This window comes from Martes martes (genome assembly GCF_963455335.1).
Source record: "Martes martes genome assembly, chromosome: 7".
Lineage (NCBI taxonomy): Eukaryota > Metazoa > Chordata > Mammalia > Carnivora > Mustelidae > Martes > Martes martes.
In genome coordinates, this window is record NC_137894.1 from 141,687,629 (window position 1) to 141,704,367 (window position 16,739).

Below are 16,739 nucleotides of genomic sequence, written 5' to 3' on the forward strand. Positions count from 1 at the left end.
CTAAACTTGTTCTCTACTTTGAAGGGTCGTTGTAGGGTTTAAAGGTGATGCACGCCGTGCACTCTGAGTGTGGGCTCAGTAAGTGAAAGGTACCTGAACACTGGTGCAGAAGAGGGACTGGGCCCCAGTAAGAAGGCACCTGCTTATAATTGGCCGCAGCAGTGGTTCTCAACTCTGAGCGGGCATCGGAATCACCTGGAAGGCTTGCGAGGCCCCGCCCCTGTAGTTTCGGATTCTTTTGATCTGGGGTGGGGCTTGAGAATTTGCATTTCTGAGTTTCCAGGTGATGCTGCTGCCGCCACCGCTGGTCTGGGGACCACACTTTGAGAACCCCTGGGCTACAGGTAACTCACCAATGAGCATTTAGATGCTGTAGATCAATATGCAAGCCGAGTTTTTATGTGGTTAGAGGTACTCTGTTAGAAATTGCTTGGAATTGAATGTATTTTGCAAATACTGAATTTAGTATCTCAAGGATTTTTCCTCCTGAAGTCCAGGAGTTTTTGTTAAAGACATTTTAAGAACAAGTCGTGGAAGTAACAGTTATGAACATATTACAAATAGTCTAACAATATCAAATTGGCTGATGTATATGAAAGTGCTTTTACAAGATGCTGAAAACTGGAAAAAAATTTTTAAAATACCTTTGTTTTTAAGATTGAACATCATAATGGAGTATAAAATAGAGTAACTATTAGATTTCTCATCTCAATGTGCTGTTTACCGTATGTATTTTTCTCTTTCTCCTCCAGGCTGCTGACTTGAGTAAACCAATAGATAAAAGGATTTACAAAGGAACACAGCCTACTTGTCATGACTTCAACCACCTAACAGCCACAGCAGAAAGTGTCTCTCTCCTAGTGGGCTTTTCCGCAGGCCAAGTCCAGCTTATAGATCCAATCAAAAAAGAAACTAGCAAACTATTTAATGAGGAAGTAAGTAGCACCCTGTCTTAGCTGTTAAGAATCCCTTTAAGAATTTAAACGTTCTTGCCAAGGGCAGTGGGCCTTATTTTACACGTCAAGCTAAGCCCATTTTTCATTCTCTAACTGTCCTACCTAGTATTACCCGGTTAAATGTGGTGAACTAACTTGACTTATACCTGTTCTTCCTCGGGGTACCTGTTCTGGGCATTTTTTATGGAGCATGCTTAGGTGTCTGTAGCGAGTGCTTTAAAACTCTTTTATAATGGAGACGGGTGAAACTGTCACTTGATATTTATAATTTAAATAAAAAGATACAGAATTCTAGACCTTGTTCACATCACCAGAAAATTTCATGCAGATCAAAGAACTTGGTAATAATTCCGTAGGCCATCTAAGTGGTAGCTCGGGCTTTTGTGTCTGTATTTGACAGGTGTTTGGCTAAGGGTTAGCTTTCTTTCTCTTGGAAATATTTGCTGTAAAATCACCTTTGACATATTTGAAATCCTGGCACTTAAATTGGATCACATGATATAGTTTTTGCTAGTGACCTAGCATGTGCTGGTTTCCTAGCACCTCCAGTTTTGTTCTGGAAGGCGCCTGAGCTACATGAGCCATGTGTTCTGGAACATACCAGAACTGTTCAGCGTAGCTGTGGAAGTCACCACATAGATCACGTGGTAAAGCTGTCACGGGGGCTTGTCGGCCCCCAGAGTTGCCACAGCAGATGCGACGTCCTCCCTCCTCTGTTTCAGTGTGACTTTCCCAGCAACTGGAAGCGATGTGGTGGGGTTGCTGACTTAGAAGCCCTGGGTTCCGGTGTCATCTGGTGACCATGGCCCTGATGTGACAAGGGTCAGGTCACGTGGGATCCCTCTCTCAGGAAGGGCAAGTGTTTTTGTGCTCTTGCCTGGTTTTGATGTCATGAACTTGGAACAGAAGAACATTATAGGTTCTGGTTCATCAGAAACAGTTTTGTTTAGGTGAGAATATTCAAGTGGACAGATTGCAGTTAAAATTTGGATTCTTCAACAGCGTCGCGGCCCGCACCATCTCCACCGCCGGTCCCCGTCCGTGGCACTTCTGTCTGGCATTGCTCGTGGATTTGGTGAGATCTCTCGAGCCGTGCCGCCTCCTCTTCTGGTTGCATCTGCTTTGACCAGAAACAGAACTTGCCATGTGGATTGACAAAACTCTAGAAGAAAAGTATTGATCCCAGTTTCTTTTAAAAATAAGTCTGAAGCAGAAAACTTGTTTTGTTTACCTAAGTCTTTTACTAATAACGTGTGGGGAAGTGATTTCCCAGTAGCCGAATGACTTTTTTTCCTCCTGGTGGGAGCTATGGGGGAGCAACCAGTCCTCTCTGCACTGTCACAGAAAGCTGAATTTGGAGTCATTATGGGGTTTTGTTTGTATTCGGTAGGGGGCATGTTATCGAGGGGGAAGGGCTGTCTGTAAACGACATCGGGAGGCTGCTCCGGCTGGGGATGGCACAGGATGCCACTTGGAGAACAAGAGGGGCTTGTGTGACATCACAGGGGAGGCAAGAGTCTCGGGGCCCTGAGAGCACTCGGACGCGTCAGCCAGATCCACGCCTTGCTCTGGACAGCAACAGGCATCGCGGGCCAGGAAGCAGCTCGTCACTCTGGTTTCAGTGCGAGTTGTCTCATGCGCATCTTAACGTTTTATTTGAAAGTAAAACTGTGTAGGGTTAAATGCCAGTTCGGTGCTCGCAGCTTGAGGCTGAAGTTGTTTGCCTTTCACAGTGAGGAGAGTCTTTGGCCACGCGGTGGGCATTTTCGTCAGGTTTTGGTCAGGGTGTCAGAGCAGGCGTCACGGTGGTCTGGATCCGAGGGTGCCAGGAGTTGCGCTCGGAGCTGGTATCACGCAGGCTTCGCCTTGGCGTGAGAGTTAGAGGCTTCGGCCTGTTCTAGATCTGCCCCAGTGTGACCGGGCAGGCAGCTGTTGCTGTCTTACAGAGGAGGACATAGAGAAGGTGAGTGAGTTGTCCAGGCAGGTAATAAGTTGACGACAGAGGTGGGCTCCCGGTCACGGCCTGTGAGCCCCACTGTGTGGAGTTGCCAGGTGGCTGGGCCCTTGTGTTCCCAGGAGCTCCCAGCTCAGGGCCGTGGATGGATGGGGTTCCGGGCCATGTTATCAGAGTGCTGGGGACAAAGTGCCTGGGGATACATGTTCACCGTATTCTTCAGCATGTATCCAATATCATAAATCTGAGATTTCCAGAAGGTGACACTTGATCTGGGTCTTGAAAGGTACACAGGAGTTGGGGAAATGGGAGAGAGGCTCTTAGAGCTGGAGAAAACCGCTTGGCATGTGGAGGGGCGTTGGGTGGCCAGGCACGACCAAGTCAGTGTGCGGGCCCCAAAGACACCAGGGTCAGAGCCGACCGATGCGTCGGAACCAGACTGTGAACGCGCTGACATACTGAGAAATTTGGATCTGATGCTGGAGGCTCTAAGGGTAGTTCTGGGCTTTTAATCAAGGGAATGAGTGTGTCAAGCGTGTCCTTTAGAACGCGCGTCGGCACTTGTGGAATGTGGATTGGAATGAAGAGAGAGTGGCAGAGGTAGCAAGGCCCGTGAGGAGGCCTAGTCCCTGTTCGGGAGAGCTGATGGCCGAGAGCAGTGGCCCTGTTCCATCCCGGCGACAGACCTCGGTCTACCTACCTTGTGCCCACTTGGGCTGCTTCCGTCACTGCCCCTCGAGAGAGGGGGAGACGTGTCGGCAGTAACACCCCTCACACGCGCTTAGGGCAAATGCTGACATGTGACACATGAGGAGGCAGAGGCCTGGGGAGGCAAGGAGAGAGACAGGAGTGGTGAGGACCTCTCTTGACAGAGGGGCTGTGCTCTAAGTGGGGCTTCCCACACGAGTAAGAGGCCGGCCAGGTCCAGCCTGAGATGGAGTGTTTCCCAGAAGGGAGAGCAGGTGAAGGCCCGGAGTAGGAAGGAAGGGGCGATGGGGGGGTCAGGAGAGCGGAGGGAGGGCCGTGTCCCCGGGGAGGGTGATGCGAAGGGCGGCTGTGAGACCCCAGCTCTGTGCCACTGAGGGTGAAGGGGGCTAGGAGCACGAGGCGGTCAGGTTGGTGTTTTTGCCAATTCCGTGGCTGCTGCTTGGAGACGGGTAGGTTTCCGGCTGTCACTTACCCGTTGGGGAAGACTGGGGAAGGAGCGGGTGTAGAGTGGAGGGAAGATCGGAGTTCCCGTCTGTACTTGACAAGCTGCAGAGGCCGATGAATGTTAGATACGCGGACCCTGGAGCCCAGGGGTAAAAATTCGGGAGTTTGGCGTGTAACTAGTCGTCCCGTCCCGGAGATGAGACTGCATAGTATCTGTGGCACCGACTGTACTCCCGGACTCTGCACGGCTCGTCCCGGGGCCTTCGCAGGGCCGCTTCCCGCATTGCATTTATTTCCTGCCACTGAGAGACTCAGCCCCGTGGCTCAGAACGCGGAGCCTTGACCTGAGCGCCTCCCTGCTTTTTCCCTCCGTCCCTCCTCGCCTGGAAAGCGGGGGGGAGAACATCACCCACCCGAAAGCGAGGTGAGGAGACTGTTGAGCCCCGGGCTGGGACAGCGAGCCCTTGGGGGATGCTCAGCAGTGTGTGCGGCTAGAAGGGAAGCAGCTGGCCCCCCGGGGCGGGGAAGGGCTTCTTGGAAGGGGGAGGCAGTAAGTTTCCAGGACGACCCAGGCAGAGAATGAGCGTGTGCAGAGCAGAGGACGGGGAACAGCTTGTCACGTGGGTCACACGTGTGTCTTCCTCCGAGCGCTTCTCTCACGGTGTCCGTTGCACACACGTGTACACGTGCACACACGCCCCAGTACCAGTTCTTCCACCGTTGCCGCCCTTCTCCGGGCTCCTGGCCCGTGAAGGGATAACCGATGTTTGCATGGGGAGGTGGATGGGTGGAATGGAATCAGAGAGTCTAGAAATCCACCTGATGTTAAAGATAGTTGAAAATTTCTATCTGGGTGTCAAGTATATCTTAAAAAGTGATCTTTTTTTCCTCTCCATTAACTAAAAAATTAAAAAAAAATTTTTTTAATGATTGTTTATAGATGTACAAAGAAGATGGGAAAAGTCCCAGTGCTCACTCCTAACTTGACTGTCTTTGTAGTTTTTACATTTTTAATGAGGTGAGCCTAGTAGATGACACACTCCGTCAGAGATCCCTCCTCCCCGGCTGGCCAGTGGACTTCGAGGGGAGCCATGCTCCCTTCAGGCCCCGCTGCCAGGTGTCCCTGTCACGCCCCAGGGCCTGGCTGTTGAACCGGCTCAGTCCCGAAGGAAGGAAGAACCTGGTCCTTTCCAGCCTCCCCGGGGGAGTAACACCCACGGGTCCCCCGGTCTCTGCTCCCTCCAGTCTCTCTCAGTGGGTCCTCACTGTGTCTGTAGCATTCTGTGTGTGCCCGTGGAGGGGCCCTTCATTCTGCAAGCTCCCCGGAAAGGAGCGTCCCCAGCCGGTCAGCATTCCGCCTCACGTGGAGGACCCCGAAGGCTGTGGAGCTCACTCGCTGCTGCTGGTGGTTATGATGCACTGAGGGGGGCGGATTATAAAGGGACAGTTTCTAGATGATGAGGAACTCAGACTTGTTTTTGTAGAAATTCTCATTATTTCAGGGTTGTATCCATAGAATATTAACTTTGGAGGATTTTCAAGTGTGTTTTGATTGTTGGGGAAGATGTAAGATCTAAGACGGACTCATCACCGCGGCTTCTTCCGCTACTGACACCCTCTGTCCTTGACTTCGTTTCCCGTCGTAGGCTGGGAGGCCAGGGCCGTCACACTGGGTGGGTCCGAGTCTCCTGCTGTCTGAAGGGCCCACGGGAGCCAAGGCCGCCCTCGGCCAGCCCGAGGCTGCATCATCTTGCTCCTTCCTGGCACCCAGTGCCCCCAGGGGCGGGGAGAGCCAGGCCCAGCTTTGCGGTCTTCTGTCCAGTTCTGGGACAAAAGAGTGGTTATGAGCATTTTGTTAGTTTTTTAATCAAAGGAAGGAAAGGAGCTCATAATGCCCTACTCCTTAGAGTTTTAGCCTTGATAAGAAGACATCTGATCCTCCTTTCTATGGCTTTGAAATAGTCTTTCCTCACACTTCTGAGGGAAGCTGCTCTCTTTAAATGTGTTTACAGAAGCAGAGCCCTTAGTCCTGCGTTTTGCTTGTGGATACATTATGGCTCCCCACGCCCCAGCTGCTGTGGTTTTTGATTTGTTTGCTTCAGTATTTTTGTTATAGATTAATATCTGCATTATAAAATGCGTACCCACTGCCCCTGAAATAAATTTTTCCTGCTTGCCGCGTTGTTAGTAGTAGAAAAGAATAAAAAGACAACTAAAGGGCACCCGGGTAGCTCAGTCGGCGAAGGGTCCCACTCTTGGTTTCAGCTCAGCTCATGATCTCAGGGTTGTGAGATCGAGCCCCGCGTTGGGGCTCAGTGTGGAGTCTGCCTGAGATTCTCTCTCCCTTTCACTCTGCCCTTCTCCCCCCAAAAATAAAAAATAAAGAGACAGCTAAGTGCTTTAGAAAATTTTGTCCTAGCAGTGATACTTTAACACGATTATAGATTTATTTTTGTTCTTGCTTCCTTTTTATTAGTTGATTGTAGCTAAATCTTGTCTTTTAATGCCCTTGATGACGGTAGTTTTAGTGTTTGATTTGTACTGGAGCTGTATCAGCAAAGGGAAGGTTTCTTCGGAGTCGGGGTGGGGATTGTGCGGGGCCGCAGGTGAGGACTGGCGGGGGGCTGGTGAGGAGTGTGGGTGTGGGAGCCGCTCTGTGACATGCAGAGACGGTGAACCCACCTCCAGGTTTGGTGTCTGGTTTTCACAAAAGTGATTATAGAAATCGGCTCCAAGCATTTTGGAATTTGACTCTTTAATGGAAGCCCAGCGGCCAAGCCAGGGGACCTCATAGAGCCCGTCTTAACTGCTGAACCACCTGGCCACCTCCCTACCCTCTTCCCCCTCCCTGAGCTCCTGCCCCGCTCCATCCCCCCCGCCGGTTTTCTGGAAGTGGGTTCACACTCTCCTCTGCTCCTTTCCCTCCTCCACCAGTCAGTGTCCCCGGGCTTCTCTGCATCCAGGGAGCCAGGGAGCTGGGGCGGCTCCTCCCGGAACCCCCCTCCCCGGAACCCCACCCGCCCCTCTCATTGGTCCCTCAGACTCACGCCCTGTGCTCTTCTAAGGAGGCCTCCCTGCTCCTGCTCTGCCTGCCTCAGCCCTGCTGGGGTCACTGCCCCCTCTGACTTTCACTTCGTGGGGGAGACCGAGCCAACCTCAAAGAGTCCATCACAGGACACAGAGGGTCGTTGCCATGCTGCAGAGCTCCTGGTCTGTGGTGGTCCCTCAGCCTCGGCTCCTTCCTCGCCTCGTGGGACTTTGGGGTCATGTCCTTGGATGTTCCTTCTGCCCACCTGATTTTTGTCCTGCTCCCTCTTGAGTGGAGCGTCCCCTGTCCTCTTCGTCCACACTGCGCCTTCCTCGGGGATCTTAGGAGGTCACAGATCTGGCTCTCACTGTTCTCAACCTACTCCATGAGGACACTTGGGCATCTCCCCAGCATAATTCCACCCCCAGCCTTCCTGTGTGTGGCAGGCGCTTGAGCTCCAGGCCCAGGAGACTCCACAGGCCCCTTCCCCACCCCTGCCCCACTCACTGCAGCCTAAGCCACCGTTAACAGCCCGTCTTGCCGTGCAACCACCGGTCACTTTTTTGTCCACAACAATGTCACAGCCTCCTAACTGGTTCCTCCCCACCTGCCTCCCCGCCTCCCGTCTTCCATTCTGTACCTTCTGCCAAGGGGGATTCCTCTTTCTTCTGTCGCTGCCCCTTTCAGAAGCCTTCGCTCCCCGCCCGCAGCCACGCCGCCAGTGGAAAGACAGTGTGAGCCACATGTGCAGCCTTACACTTTCCGACAGCACATTAAATAAGCAAAGGTGGGTGAAATTAAGATTTTGTTTTCTCTATGTACCCAGATATTATCTCAACATATATGTAATATGAAACGATGAATGGGATTGTTGCCGTAGTTGTTCACATCTTCCGAATCCAGCGTGTATCTTACACACAGCGCATCTCACTTCAGGCACAGATCAAGTGCTCAGAGCTGTGGGATTGGTGGCCCAGGGCTTCAGGGTCACGGCCCAGAGCTGCTTAGCCTGAGACTTGGCTGTCCTGAGCCCCAACTCGCAATCCCGGACCTCATTCCCTGCCCCTGCTTGGGTGCTCCAGCCAAAACAGGTGCTGTGTGTGTCCCCGCATCCGCCCGGTCGGCTCTGTCCCGGGCCCGTCCGCACCCAGTCTTTCCCCTGCGCCCCCTCCCTCAGAGGCCACGCTTCCGCTGAGGCGGTTTTGCCCCCGTGCGGCCGGATCACAGACCCACCGATGCTGGAGAAGTCAAGCTTAACAGGGGCGTCCTGTTACTTAACATGGGGCACTGAGATTCTCCACCTTTTTTACGAGTTATTTTCAGCAACAGAAATACACCTTTACGGTATAGATACTGGGCTTGTAATTACTGAATAAGCGTCCAGGTGTTTGTTTCTTAATTAGAAAAGTGGGAGTGAAATGCTTTCTTTCCTCTTCTTTTTTTTGTTAAATCCAAACCGGATGATAACCAGAGCTGTTTAAATTCGGTGACTGTCAGCTAGCTGGCCCTAGAGTTGTGCCTCCTGCCCTGGCCTGGGGTCTGAGACGGGCTCGTCCTGTTCCTGGGAACCAGTGTGAGTGGCCCCAGCCTTGGTTGACGTCTGTCGGCGGCGCAGGATGGCAGCCCCGCCTCGCCCAGTCCGCCCCGCCTGCTCTGGCTCCCTTCTTTCTCTGGGATGCCCAGGGCTGGGTTTGTTCCTGCCTCAGCATCTCGTGGCTGTGGTTCCCTCTGTGAGGTGCTCTTCCCCACGTGCCCTTGGCCTACCCGCTGCGGCTGTCCGCCCGCTCAGCTAGCCTGTGCCGCCCAAGAAAGGAGTCTCGCTAGGCTCTCCCGTCTGAGATCGAAGGCGCTCCGGCCTCCTCCCCGTCAGCAAATTTCACTGTCTTCTCCTCCCACTTGGACGCGAATGCCTGTCTCTTCTAATCAGTGCCGTTTCAGCGCCCGGCCTTGATGCCTTTGAGGAGGAATGCGGGAATGATGCACGGGCGAGCGGGAGGGCGAGCCGGTGAGCGAGCCGGTGAGCGAGCCGGTGAGCCAGTGAGCGAGTGGGGCTGCAGGCGGGTGTCCTGGCCTTTCCGAGCCTCCGTTTCCTGGTGGCGATATGCTGATAAGATCTACCTTCCTGGGGGAAGCGGGTGCTCTTACCCTGCTGATGCGAATATCGAGTTCTGCCCCCTGTGGGAGGCAATCTGGCAGTATCTGTCAAGATTAAAATGTAGATGCCTTTTGCCCCAGCTGTGTTACCGGGAATCGGTCCTGCAGCGTACTCGTACACACGAGAACTGCCGTGCGTGCTCCGGAAATGGCTGGCGGTGGGGACTTCAAGACAAATGACCGTGTTTCCCTCCGTGTGAGTGAATGCTGTGCCGCATTAGAGAGGAACAGGGACGCGGTCTTGATACGCGTGCGGAAGCTGTTCGGACGCGGGGCCGAGTGAGACAGCAGCTGGGCGCCGGCGCGTCGTCTGTAGTGTGAAGCAAGGAGGGTGGATGGATTTGTCCCCATGTTGGCCTTGTCCGTGGGCGAGACGTTCTGGTGAGCGAAACCGGAAGCTTCGTGCTGGCGACTCTGGGGACAGGTGAACTGGAATGGAGGAAAGGGATGCGAGTGAGCTTTGCACACTTCTATATAAGTGAGAACAGGTTGCCTACTCAGAACAGAAGCTGGCCTTGCGGGGTCCTTTCGAGGTTGAACACATGTGCAGAGCCGCTTGCCCGGGGCCTGGGATGCGGAGTCAGGCCTCCGATGGGAGGTCAGCCCTGCTGTCCCTGTGTGTGTGCCGCGTGCCCCAGCCCCGTGGGAGCCCCGGGGAGCGCCCCTCAAGGCGGATGCTTTGGGCACACTGGAGCGCATGACCTGTCAGGGAGAGCCCCTCCGCGTCTGAGCCGGGTCCCGGCGCCTGGCTGCTGGCGTCTGTGGCTGCCTGCCCTGCTGTCCCGGATTCCCAGGTGCCTGGCTCGGGGCTCAGGAGGGGAGGCTTGGGTGTTTGGCCATAAGTTACATGCATGTGTCTACTTACAATTGTCTCCATGCACCTGTTTAATAGGGAATGAATTGTCTACGTGTGTTTTGTCCCAGTGACATTTGTTACGACGACAGTGTTGTCATTCTTTGTCTTCACGCCTCCCAGTTTTGGAACAATACCCTGTTTACTTGATGGGATTATGGTTTCGGAGTCTAATGGAACTATTTTTGTTGTATCTCTTTCAGCCAGAAATAAAACTTTCTCTTAAGCGTTGCGCTGGAAGTTTCAATGTCTGTCCTTAAAAATTTCCACACAGGATAGCGTGGCCGTGGTGTTCTGTTGGCAAGACTGCAATCTGTCTGGTTGCGGACACGTGTGAGGGGCGGGAACCGAGAGCCATGGTGTTGGCTGCCAGCGCGAGGTAGCTCTGGGGCCGCCTGACCATGCCGCCCCCGACACGGGAGAGCCACGGTGGCCCGAGGCCAACTGGGTAGCCGGGGCCCGGCGGGGACAGCACAGTCTGACAGATGGGGGCAGCCCTCACAGGAGGAGAGCCCCGTTCTGACCTTTTTTTTTTTTTTTTAATAAAGATTTTATTTATTTGACAGAGAGAGATCACAAGTAGACAGAGAGGCAGGCAGAGAGAGAGAGAGGGAAGCAGGCCCCCTGCCGAGCAGAGAGCCCGATGCGGGACTCGATCCCAGGACCCTGAGATCATGACCTGAGCCGAAGGCAGCGGCCCAACCCACTGAGCCACCCAGGCGCCCCCGTTCTAACCTCTTAAGGATGAAGCAGTGAAGGCCTCGGAAACCCTGCCGGAGTGGGGTGCTGGGCTTTTAGGCTGTTGGCATTGGCGTAGGTAGGAGGGCAAGGAGGCAGGGGATGAGAACATTGGCTGTGTCCCCAAGGCCAGCTCGTGTGTCTCTGTTGACTTCAGAGGCCGGCGGTGCCCCCATGGGGCAGTCGGCTGTGTCACCTGCAGCCCGGTCCCTGTGTGCCATAGGGGGCCGGCGTCCCTTCTCATCCCTGCCAGGGGCCCTGCGTGCCGCACGGGGTGTCCCTTCTTCTCCCTGCCCGGGGCCTGCTCTTCTGCACCTTGCTCAGTCCGTCTTTGGAAAAAAACTAGTGATTTCATGTTCTTTGCTTTTCTGTGAAGACGTAGCACACTCAGCACAGCTGTGCAAAGCCAGGGGGTTGGGGGTAGTGCAGGCAGGGAGGTTTACTTCGGTGCCCGAAGGCTCAGGCCCGGGGTCCCAGCCAGGGAGGGGAAGTGGTCGTGTTTAACTGACCCTGAGGCACCCGGTTCCCAGGCAGCTGGTGGCGGAGAGGGTTTGGCAGGAGGCGTTTCCAAAAACTCGGGAGTCTTGGGAACTTCTGGTTGGCTTCCGGTGACGTGCTTTGGGACCCGGCAGCCTGGAGTGGGGCACCCCGGGGGGAGCCGCTGTGCCAGCGAGCCCCACAGCACGGTCTGTAAGTGGGGACACACGCGTGTGTGCCTTTGGGTGCTTTTTACTTTGGCCTTTTGCTGTTTCGGTTTTAAAGACAAGACTCTGGTGCCTATGAGAGGAGCAGAACTTAGCACGGCGTTGCAGTGGTGGGGTCCGTCCTCCCGAATTATTCGTCTTCTCATTTTGTTAAACACCACGAAGAAGCTTCGGAGGAACTGCTTTTCCGGACGCGTGCGGGACAGAGAGTCTGAGCTGGGAAGTTTGAGGGAAGCCAGGAGGTGCGCTCCTGCCGGGGGCTGCGCGTGGACACCCACCCCCGGAGCAGCCGGAGCCGAGGGGCAGGTGTAGACGGCACGGGACTTAGGTGCTGATGAAATGCAGAGAGGCCTCGGAGGGAGGGCGCTGGTGTAGGTGCCGGGAAGCACAGACTCAGACGCTCCTGGCGGGAGAGACGGAGGTGGCGGGGGGCCGGCCTCTCGTCGGTGTGGCCCAGCGCCCGGTGCGGTGTCTGGCACGTGGTAGGCTCTCAGCAGCGTGTGTTGAATGACCGACTCCCTCAGCGAAAGCCGGTGGCCTCACACCCAAGTGCGGTTCTAGAAAGTAGTTCTACAAGGGGCCCCAGTGCTCTCCGCGGGCTTGGCCGACCGCGGGATAGTGTGCAGTGCCTGGATGGACCCTTCCCTTCTCACCGAGAAGCAGACGAGTTTCTTGCTGGAAAAGTAGACCTGTAAAGCTTCTCCATTGTGATAACTTGTTCTCCTTTGTCTTCACAGAGACTAATAGACAAGTCACGCGTAACCTGTGTCAAATGGGTTCCCGGTTCGGAAAGCCTTTTCCTAGTAGCCCACGCGAGTGGGAGCATGTACTTGTATAACGTGGAGCACACTTGTGGCACCACAGCCCCCCACTACCAGCTCCTGAAGCAGGGCGAGAGCTTCGCCGTGCACACTTGCAAGAGCAAATCCACGAGGAACCCTCTCCTTAAGTGGACCGTGGGCGAGGGGGCCCTCAACGAGTTTGCTTTCTCCCCAGATGGCAAGTTCTTGGCCTGCGTGAGCCAGGACGGGTTTCTGCGGGTGTTCAACTTTGACTCGGTGGAGTTGCACGGCACAATGCGGAGCTACTTCGGAGGCCTGCTGTGCGTGTGCTGGAGCCCGGACGGCAAGTACATCGTGACGGGCGGCGAGGACGACCTGGTGACCGTCTGGGCCTTTGGAGACTGCCGGGTGATCGCCCGAGGCCACGGGCACAAGTCCTGGGTCAGCGTTGTGGCGTTCGACCCCTACACCACTAGCGTGGAAGAGAGCGACCCCATGGAGTTCAGTGGCAGTGACGAGGACTTCCAGGACCTCCTTCATTTCGGCCGCGACCGGGCCAACAGCACACAGTCCCGGCTGTCCAAACGGAACTCTGCCGAGAGCCGCCCCGTCAGCGTGACGTACCGGTTCGGCTCGGTGGGCCAGGACACGCAGCTCTGCCTCTGGGACCTCACGGAAGACATCCTTTTCCCTCACCAGCCCCTCTCGAGAGCAAGGACACACACCAATGTCATGAACGCCACGAGTCCTCCCGCCGGCAGCACGGGGAACAGCGTCACGACGCCCGGCAGCTCCGCGCCCCCGCCCCTGCCCCGCTCCAACAGCCTCCCCCACTCCACCGTCTCCAGCGCCGGCAGCAAGAGCAGCGTGGCCGACGGCGCCGTCGCTTCTGGGGTCAGCAAATTCGCGACGCTCTCCCTGCACGACCGGAAGGACAGGCACCACGAGAAAGACCACAAGCGAAACCACAGCATGGGACACATTTCTAGCAAGAGCAGCGACAAACTGAACCTGGTTACTAAAACCAAAACGGACCCAGCTAAAACCCTGGGGACGCCCCTGTGTCCTCGGATGGAAGACGTCCCCTTGTTAGAGCCGCTCATCTGTAAAAAGATAGCGCATGAAAGACTGACTGTGTTAATTTTTCTTGAAGACTGTCTAGTCACTGCTTGTCAGGAGGGATTTATTTGCACATGGGGAAGGCCTGGTAAAGTGGTAAGTTTTAATCCTTAATGCTGCACCAGATCTAGAACTCGAATAGGTAGAGATTTTTTCCTTGCGGGAGGGGTGGGGTGTACAATGAATGTGAATGGCACTTCTTACTCTTAATGTAAATCTAAATGCATCAGAGCCATAATTTTGGATACTGCATGCCATGTAATTCTGAATCATTTGATAATTCAACTTAGAACGTTTAAAAAAAAATATAATCAAACTAATTGCCAGCCAAGTCAGTCACCCTCCTGGGAGCATATAGAGTCCCAAGGTTAGCGCTCCTGTATTAGACTATTTCGACTTTAGGAAAATCACGACAGTGTGGGGAAACAATGACTTTAAAATGCTAAAATTAAAACTTCTGCTTTAACTGGAATATTTTTGCTTAACTACTCAATTAGAATGTTGTACACCTGATCAGAGTGTGTGTTCAGTATGGGCGGCCATTAATTGTCATTTCTAGTCCAGTTTTTATCTTAATCATAAAATGTTTAGGAATCTATGAAATTTAACTTTAGGAAACAAAGCATTCAGCAGGGTTGATTGATATTATTTTTACATTGTTCTGGCAATCCACAGAAAGAGAAGAGCCTTAATTTTTAAAACCCATTTTAGTCATTTTATGACAATTAAAATTGTTTAATAAACATCTTTTTTCAAAGAAGCAGTTTGTAGCACTTTGATTGAGGTTCGGTGCACTGACTAAAATCCCCTTGTCCCCGGAGCCTGGCCAGCTCCTGGGAGCCACGGGCTGAGGACGGGCGCCAGCAGCAGGCGTCGGGGGGGCCTCTTGCCACGTGAGCCAAGACCTTTTCCGTTGGACGCGCTTTGCTTGTGTTTTTATCCAACAAGGGAAAGGAGGTTTTGGTTCCTTCTGCAATTTTCTGTGGGTTTTTTGTTGTTGCTGATGTTGTTTTTGGTCAAAAAGCCCAACTGTAGGCCCGGCACAGACTCTTTGGTCTTGTTTTGTAAAGACTGACAGACACCACCCCCCACCCCAGGTTCCGAGTGCTTCCCCAGGGGACCCTACCCAGGGGGGAGGCACAGGGGGCCAGTTGCCCCCTTGCATTACTGGGTGGCTGTCGTGTCCCGCCCGCTTGGGCTCCGTCCTCACCGGCTTCCGGCTGGACTGCCTCGCCCCGGCACTGGTGCGCGGCCGCCTGAGCCCCCTCTGGCTGGACGCCGAGCCGCTTTCGCGGGGGGCCAGAGGCTGCGCGGGGCGTTTCAGAGTCCAGTCTCACGGGGAAGGAGCTGGTTCTTAGACCCAAATATTTTATGTCAAGATGGTGATTATCTTATTTGTTCACTTACTTTGGTTTTTCTGGTTTGTTTTCTGTTCTGCACACCTTTGTCGTTAAACATAGAGACGCTGATCGTTCACACCTGTTTGAGTAGTGGATGCGATTCAGCAAAGAGGACACGCGCTCTGGGCTTGGAGCCGGAGCTCTGTGTGCTGGAGCGCAGCCCGCAGCCCCCTGGGAGGGGGACCCCACTTCTCTGGGCCTGCTTCCTGCCCCCCGCAACCCCCAGCTCACTTTCCACCCGCCCCTTCCACGGGAGGGCCTTCTGTTCCGATCGTGGTGTTCCGAGATCGCGGTGTTCCGAAGCGCGCCAGCCTTCCAGGTGCACCCCCCGCCCCCCGTTTATGCATGACGTCACGGGTGTATGTTCATGTTCTGTTTACTCTTAAGTTGTTGTGGTCCTTTGTTCCTAAATGTTAACCGGCAGCAAAGACAGCTGTGCTTGTGGACTGTTCAACTTTGGAGGCTGAACTGGGATGTCAGATGGAGAGAATCAGAACCAGGCACCCCAGGTGCAATTTTATGTACCTACTTAGGTTTAGAAATTTCAGTTCAGATGCTTCTGAGGCCTTGAGTATGCAGTTTCAGAATTCAGGACTGAGTGGCCCAGGCAGAGTGGCCCGTCCCAGGTAAGTAGCGTTTACGGGGAAGCTTCTTGGGAACGTCGGGCTCTGAGCACAGCTCCCTGCCTTGCGGGCGGGGAAGCCGCGGTGCGCCCTGGGGCTGGGGGCTTTCTGGCCCCTCTCACCCTGTGGCGCCCTCCGCTGCGCGCTACCACAGGGGCGCTCGGGGGCACCGGGGGCCTTACCGAGGGGGAGTTTGGGGATGTCTCGGAGAGGCAAGAGGAGATTATTGTTCCCTCCCAAGCAAGTTCTGAAATGTGCTGACGGAAGCCGTGGTGTCACCATCCCCCGCTCCCACCCCAGTTTTTGAAACCATGGTCATGTCACAGTTTGGGGTTTGGGGCTTGGTCAGTGTTGTTCTTCCAGTTCCTGCTGGTGACCGTATGCTGAACGTCTGTCCGTCCTGCTCTGGGGCCCGTTGCTGGGGGTGAGGTGCTGCAGAGGGTCACGCGGCCCTTCTGACACGCGCCCCCTTTCTTCGCCAGCCACTGAGCCGCTGAGCCAGTGTCCCACTGTCAGGAGGACAGAATGCAAGGTGTCCTCCGAGACCAAGCCGAGCGCGGCCCGGAGCTGCCCGCAGCTTGAGGAGAAGAGGGCACTGGAGAGGCGGCTGGGCCCCCCCGGGACTGGCTTCCGACGGGGCCGTGTGCTGCCCCGGGGGGTGGGGGTCCTGGTCTCAGGTACAGAAGGCCCAGGGCCGGGTAGCTTCCATGGTGGCCTTGAGCACATCTGGGGAGCGCTTTTCTAGTTTCCTTACTGAACTTTGAGCTTCATGGAAACTGTTTAGTGTTCTCGCTTCAACATTATCTGAGCAAGAACAGCTTCAACCGCCTCGTCCCGGGGATGAGTTAGCTGTTGGCGAGAGAGGCTGCTCCTCGGCCGCCACAGCTGCCATGCGCCCAGGGAAGGCACAGCCCAGGGGGCTCTCGACCCCCGCTCCCTCCTGGCCTGCGTGCAGGGACCCCAGCCCTGCTCTGAGATTCTTCTCTTCCTTGGGGGCTGGGGGACTAAAGTCCCTGAGGGCTGGACAAGGAAGCCTTTGGAAAACCCTGCCGCCTTTTTTTTTTTTTTTTAAAGATTTTATTTATGTATTAGGGGGAGATCACAAGCAGGCAGAGAGAAGGGGAAGCAGGCTCCCTGCTGAGCAGAGAGCCCAACGCAGGGCTCGATCCCAGAACCCTGGGATCACGACCTGAGCTGAAGGCAGAGGCTTAACCCACTGAGCCACCCAGGCGCCCCAACCCTGCCTTCTTTTAAAAGCAAACACGTAAGAGGGAGT

The 16,739-nt window shown here is 54.7% G+C and overlaps 1 protein-coding gene across 6 annotated transcripts in view; it reads left to right on the plus strand.

Moving 5' to 3' along the window:
• Nucleotides 1-16,739, plus strand: part of WDR20 (WD repeat domain 20) — a 66,114-nt gene that overhangs the window by 42,561 nt on the left and 6,814 nt on the right. The window contains exons 1-3 of one of the 6 annotated variants that reach the window (XM_080807779.1): nucleotides 290-344; nucleotides 753-935; nucleotides 12,277-13,536. The exons of 1 other annotated variant lie outside the window; for it this stretch is intronic. In XM_080807779.1, coding sequence (XP_080663905.1) covers nucleotides 12,364-13,536 — 1,173 coding nt within the window. In that variant the 5' untranslated portion in view covers nucleotides 290-344; nucleotides 753-935; nucleotides 12,277-12,363. Of the gene's footprint in view, nucleotides 1-283; nucleotides 345-752; nucleotides 936-12,276; nucleotides 13,537-16,739 lie in introns of those variants that run through there. 4 more of the 6 variants (XM_080807781.1, XM_080807777.1, XM_080807780.1 and 1 more) reach the window with 4 other exon arrangements.